General features: G+C 61.6%; 2 protein-coding genes across 6 annotated transcripts in view; one reads left to right on the forward strand and one right to left on the reverse strand.

Moving 5' to 3' along the window:
* JMJD4 (jumonji domain containing 4) overlaps positions 1–4,711 on the reverse strand; it is an 8,785-nt gene extending 4,074 nt beyond the window's left edge. The window contains exons 1-6 of one of the 3 annotated variants that reach the window (XR_005784402.1): positions 4,307–4,708; positions 4,041–4,206; positions 1,919–2,044; positions 1,443–1,710; positions 907–1,053; positions 81–451 (exon numbers count right to left, since the gene is read on the reverse strand). Coding sequence is in view for 2 of the 3 variants with exons in the window: in XM_040454402.1 (XP_040310336.1) it covers positions 143–451; positions 907–1,053; positions 1,443–1,710; positions 1,919–2,044; positions 4,041–4,206; positions 4,307–4,571 (1,281 nt within the window). In the remaining variant the exon portion in view is untranslated. Of the gene's footprint in view, positions 1–80; positions 452–906; positions 1,054–1,442; positions 1,711–1,918; positions 2,045–4,040; positions 4,207–4,306 lie in introns of all 3 variants that reach the window. The other 2 variants (XM_040454401.1, XM_040454402.1) reach the window with 2 other exon arrangements.
* Positions 4,712–4,890: 179 nt separating this feature from the next.
* Positions 4,891–6,230, forward strand: part of SNAP47 (synaptosome associated protein 47) — a 51,218-nt gene continuing 49,878 nt past the window's right edge. For 2 of the 3 annotated variants that reach the window (XR_005784403.1, XR_005784404.1), the window contains exon 1: positions 4,891–5,036. The gene's annotated coding sequence lies outside the window, so the exon portion shown is untranslated. The remainder of the gene's footprint in view (positions 5,037–6,230) is intronic. The other variant, XM_040454403.1, reaches the window with a different exon arrangement.

Consider the following 6,230-nt stretch of genomic DNA (forward strand, 5'->3'; position numbering starts at 1 on the left):
CAGTGGGAGGAGATGTGTCCCAGGCTACACAGAAGCGTGGAGCTTTATTTCCGGAAGGCGCACCAGAGGAGACCACCTACCCTCCATGCTGGTGCCCCACAATCCTGTCACGTCATGGGGTACCTGATCCACGCAGCATGCATTAAAGAGTCGTGGTGGTGACCACGACCTCCTCTAGCTGCTTCAGAAGCTCCTCAGGCTGCGGCGAGAACATGCTAGTGTCCACTTTCTGGAAGTCTGGGTGGGCCACCACGGACGCCAGCACCTCGGCAATCCGGCCGATGTCGAAAGCAGCCTGCTGGGGGCCCAGCACGCTGCCCTCGCCACCCTCACCCTCCACTTCATCAGGGCCCATCCCCTTCGCCAGCAGGAGAAGCCTCCTCTCAGCGATGATCTTGAGGAAGCGGTAAAATTCTTCAAAGTTGATCCCAGAGCAAGCCCTCATGATGACCTGGCCAGAGAGGAGCAGCCAGTGAGCCACAGCTTGCTCGCGGCTCCAGGCAAGTATCTGCTGACTGTGGGCAGGGCCCAGACCACAAAGGATCCAGAGACTTGGCCCAGTTCTCGAGGATGGGGACAGAGATGACTGGGGGTCAGCCAGCGATGGGATGGGTCTGAGTCCTGCAAGCTGGAAACCCCAGTGACCTGCCCCAGGCCCAGAGGGACCTTCACACAGGCAGACCTAGAGGCTACCACGCCCCCAAGACCACAGCTCTAGCCCCCTCTGAGAATGTAGGCTGCCCTGGGGGCTGCCCCACACCCTCCCCACACTGCAGCCATGGCTCTGCAGAGCCCCTCCCCAGTCCCCACTGTAGCCCTGTGGAGCCCCCTCCCCAGTCCCCACTGCAGCCCTGCGGAGCCCCTCCCAGTACTTCCCACACCCCCATCCTGTCCAGGCTGGCCTACCTGGCAATGATGGTGCCAGTCAGGCATGGTGTCCCTCCACTCACTGACCTCCTGCTGCACGGCACAGAGCTCTTGCTGCAGGAAGTGCCACATGTTGGCCAGGTTACAGCCATTGACCCAGTTGTGGTTGATGGAGATGGTGTCCTCCTGGGAGGGGTGAGGCAGAGGTGTCCCCATGAGCCCAGGGCAGGTACCGCCCCTCCCCCGGCCTGGAGGTCCTTCCAGCCCTCCCCAGCCCTGAAAGGGCTGCTCTTGTGTCCCAGAGGTGCCAGCAGGGAGAGCGGGCTGGTGGAACCTGGCCTGCACGCAGGCTCTCCTAGACAGGGTGGGGTCAGCAGAGGTGGGCCTAAACCCTCTCTGTGGAGAGGCATCTGAGAACATGCCAGGGGTGAGGACTGGTGGGCCGGCCAAGGGGCAGTCACAGGGGGAGACAGACTCTCTGGGGCGGGAGCCACACCAGGAGGACCCCAGGACGTGTCTCCCTGGCCCATCTGGGCCATGCTGCAGGCATGTGGGATGCGGTGTGCCCACCCTACCAGGTTGTGGACTTGGTGGTGCCAGCCACTGGGCACAAACACCATCTCGCCCGCCTCCTGCGTGACCTCCAGCGGGGGGCTGCAGTGCTCACGAGTGGGGTACAGACGGCGGTCAAGGAGTGCAGGGGAGGTCACATCGTAGGGCAGGCCACCATGGCAATCCCGCAGGGCTTCTTCCTGCCCTGGAGGAAAGAAGAACCACTTTTTCCTCCCACAAATGTTGACAGACCAGCTGAAGGAGCGGAAGATGTCGGCGTGAAATGGTGACCTGTGCAAAACATCCCCTTAGTGCCTCTTGGCTGGGTGCCGTCTGGTTCTTTCCAGTGGGACGGCCACAGGCAGAGCCCCGGGGGGGAGAAGTGGGTTAAACTGGCCAGAAACAGGGGCTCTCATGGAGTGGATGGGCTTCAGGACTGCATGCAGGGAAGCAGAGGGGACGAGGTGCCAGCAGGAGGGAGGAAGCGGACAGACTGTACCAGGTGCCAGTGGGCCCCATGTAGACAAAGCGGTAGTCGTCCACATCCAGAGAGTCCCAGTACTCGTTCAGCCAGTCGGATGAGAAGTACACAGGCAAGGTGAAGACGTCCTCCGCCGATGAGTCCCTGGAGGGGGTGGCAGGGGGCTGTGGCAGGAGTGGCTAACAAGATGCCAGATCCTAAGCATTCTGGAATGATGAGTAACCCTGAGCTGCCTTCCAGAGCCAGTGCCAACTGACCACCCAGCGCCAGTCCAGCCACCAGATGACCACAGCCTCCATGGCCCAACCACAGTCACAGCAGGTAAAATGGCTTTGGGGGCGCATCGACCACACAGGCAGGGACCTGACTGCTCCAGAACTTTCCAGCACCACTTCTAGGATTTCACCCTCTGGCTGGACTACGGCTCCAGATGCCTCATCTGCATCACCCTGTCTTTCCAGAGTCTGGGGACCTCTGTGCTTTCACCCCACCAGTGACCTCCAGTCTGAGTGGATGCGAGACCACAGGCCCATATATGCTGAGATCCTTCTCTCCTACCTCTCAACACTCCAAATCCCTCTGGTCCAAAAACCTGATCCCACAACCAAGCTGATGGGGCCCCAGGCACAAGAGCACACCAAAGCAGCCCAAGGGAGTGGGTAGCCCCCCCCAACAACATGCTGGAACAAGCTTCTGGAGCCACTCACACATCTCTCATGGTCACAGGCCACAAGGGGGGGAACCCCAGGAGCCCCAAACCACCTGTAGTTACCCAGAACACCGGCCACTCCCTCTGCGGCCATGCCTTTATGTGCCATCAGACTCCTGCTTATCCTTCAAAACCCTGCTCCAATGTCATGTCTCTGATGGCCACCTCTGCCTGCCTGACCCAAGTGTTGCTTGGTTCTTTCTTCTATGGTTTCCAGGGTTTCCATATGTGACACTCAGCCAAAATCAGCCACCATATAATCACTGAACAAGTTTCTCGAACAAGTTCTCGTGCAATACCTAGAACGCACACCAGAAAACTCACTTATTGTTTACTGGAAGCCTGAATCCACAGTGCAGGAGCATCTGGGTCTACAAGTCCATACGTGCTGCTGGAACAGGAGTCCCTGAGGGCCAGGACCTGTGTCTGGTCTGTGAGGAACAAGCAGCACTGGGGCAGAAAGCACCCAGGGCATGCTGCTGCCAAGTGCACTTTTGGATTAGTCTCAGGAACCTCAAGGGAGCGAATCTAGTCTCAGTTTACCTTTCTGAACCTTACTTTCCACACCAGCAAAACGAGAATTCAGTCATTCACTCATCCATCTGACACTAACTTAACACCCACTCTGAGCCCTGTGCTGCTCGCTGGGGTCTGAGTACAATGGTCGATGCTTGTGAAAAACACACCCCTGAGCAGGGGAAAGGGACAAAAAAAACCCAGGACGACCTCAGAGAGTGGGAACACAGCAGATGGGACGAGGCTGCCCATGCATGTCAGAGCTCCCAGGGAAAGAAACGAGTGCTAGGTGGGGAGACCACAACACGCCTCCTTACAGACAGAGAGTTGCTGGTCAGTGATGGAGACTTGCTGGAGACTGGAAACTCCCAGTCCAAGGTGTACAGGCACTGGCCTAACTTGGAAAAGCAGGGCTGGAAAGGGAAGGCCAGTCCTAGTGGCACCTGAGAGGAAAGGCGAAGGCTGAGTACTACCTGCCAGCTAGAGAGGGTGGAGTCCTCAAAGAGGGTTCTGGGCAAACGTGAAGCAGAAGAGTTGGCCGCGGGAGCCCACATTCCTCACAGTCACCCACCCTGTGATTGAAGAGGACGCCTCCAACCGCGGAAGAGAGCCAGGTCTGTGCGTGCCGAAACACCCTGGCTGGGGGCGGGGCGCCTGGCTGGCTCAATCCACTGAGCGTCGGGAGTCTTGATTTGTGCTCAGGTGGTGGGTGATTCCAGAACCGCGAGATCCAGCCCCGGTGTTGTGGTCTGCGCTGAGCGTGCAGCCTGCTTGGGATCCTTTCTCTCCCTACCCCTCTTCCCCCCCTGAAACAAAATCCCTAACTGGGGAGAAGATGAGCTGCCCCCCGTGTGCAACCAGGGCTCGTTTAGGTACAGGTAAAACAGCGCCCCTGCGCGCGCAGCGCCCCTTTACCTGCACAGGTGCCAGTCTTTGAGATAGAGGCAGCCCCGAGGAGAGAAATAGCCACCCTGGATGTACTCTTGCCAGTAGCTGATGTAGTCTCTGAGCGGCATGTGTTCTTTGGGGTTCGAATTGTACTCCTGGACCCCGCAGTTGGCAACAGGCACAACGACGTCTCCTGAAACAACAGGGTCCGGCACTGACTCCTCCGAGGCTCTCCGAAGACGACCACCCTCGGTACGCGCTCCCACCGCCGGCTGCCGGCCCCCGATCCTCACCGTACTTCCGAAGCAGGTGCTCGAAGTTGGGCTTCCCGCTGGACGTCACCCAGTGCCTGCGGCTGCCCCAGCCGGCGGTGAAGGAGCTGGAGAAGACGCACGGCATGTTGGGAAGCAGGTAGCCCTTGAAGAAGTCGGCGTAGGAAAACGAGTCCGGATTCTCGATGAAGTCCACGCAGCCTGGGGGCGGGCAGGCGCCGCCTGGGGGCCGCCCCTGCAGGCCTCGGAAATGATTTTCGGCGTAGACGCGCGTCTCTCTGTCCATTCCGGCACAGGCTGGGCGTCCGCGCCGGGCGGGCGGCGCAAAGGCCGCCGCTGCCCGGTGAGGGAAGTACGCCCGGACTCTCGCCTCCCCTTGTCCGGCCCGAAGACTGGGAGTGATCGGAAGTACTTGCTGAAACTACTTCCGGAGCAGATGTTAGGGGCACCGGCTGCTCACGGCCTCCGTGCCGGCCGGAGCGAAAACCGCGATGCACAGGCTCTCAGAGCCCACGGTCGGCCCGGCGCCGCGGAGCGGAATTAAAAGCATGCGGGTAGAGTTCCTGCCCGAGTACGAAACAGGGAGCGCCGGGCACTGGACGCATGCGCGTAGCAGCCTGCGGGCCTCATTCTGCGCAGGCGCGGGGGCGTCCCTTAGCACCTCTGAAGCATCTGGTCCCTCCCGCGTCTGAGATTGTCAAGCCGCGCCAGACCCGAGTCTCACGGTCTGAGGGCCTCCCGGGTGACACAGGTAAGCGGCGCCCGCACTGTGCGGCTGGGCCTCTGCCGGAGCCCGCCCACACCTCCCGCGGCACAGTCCCGCCTTCCACTGCTGTCGCGGTGAGAACCCCTCCTCTTCCCAGCGCGCCACTGACCAGGGGAGATGGTGGGGCGTGCACTGGGCCGACGAAGGGGCATGGGGGTCAGAGGTGGGGCCCTGGGGAACGCTGGGGGCCCAGGGAGTGATGGGGACCAGGAGGGGACGCTGGGCACCTGGAGGGGATGCTGGGGTTCCGAGGGTGATAGGGACCTGGAGGGGATGCTGGGAACCTGGAGGGGATATTGGGGGACCTGGAAGGGATTCTGGGGGACCTGGAAGGGATGCTGGGGGCCCAGAGGGTGAGGACCTGGAGGGGATGCTGGGAGCCCAGGGGGTTGATGGGCCCTGGATGGGATGCTGGGTACCTGGAAGGGATGCTGGGGGACCGGGAGGGGATGCTGGGTACCTAGAAGGGATACAGTAGCCCAGGGAGTGATGGAGACCAGGAGGGGACGTTGGGGGCCCCGGGGGGATTATAGGGACCTGAAGGGGATGCTGGGAACCTGGAGGGGATGATGGGGACCTGGACAGGATTCTCGGGGCCCAGGGTGTAATGACCTGGAGGAGATGCAGGGCCTAGGGAGTGATGGGGACCTGTAGGGGATGCTGGGGGCCCAGGGGGTAATGGCCTGGAGGGGATGCTGGGGGCTCAGGGGGTGATGGGGACCTGGGGGGGATGCGGGGGCTCAGGGGGTGATGGGGACCTGGATAGGTTGCTGGGGGCCCAGGAGGTAATGGCCTGGTGAGAATGCGGGGTCCAAGGGTGATGGGGGCCTGTAGGGGATGCTGGGGCTCAGGGGCTGATGGGGACCTGGATAGGTTGTTGGGGGCCCAGGAGGTAATGGCCTGGAGGAGATGTAGGGCCCAGGGGGTGATGGGGACCTGGGTGGGATGCTGGGGCCCAGGGGGTGATGGGGACCTGGGTGGGATGCTGGGGGCCTGGAGGGGATGCTGGGGCTCAGGGGGTGATGGGGACCTGGATAGAATGCTGGGGCCCAGGAGGCTAATGGCCTGGAGGGGATGTGAGGCCCAGGGGGTGATGGGGACCTGGGTGAGATGCTGGGGGCCCAGACGGTGAGGACCTGGACGGGATGCTGGAGGCCCAAGGGGTGATGGAGGCCTGGA

Source organism: Herpailurus yagouaroundi, unplaced genomic scaffold (genome assembly GCF_014898765.1).
Source record: "Herpailurus yagouaroundi ecotype Mexico unplaced genomic scaffold, PumYag 212, whole genome shotgun sequence".
NCBI classification, from domain to species: domain Eukaryota; kingdom Metazoa; phylum Chordata; class Mammalia; order Carnivora; family Felidae; genus Herpailurus; species Herpailurus yagouaroundi.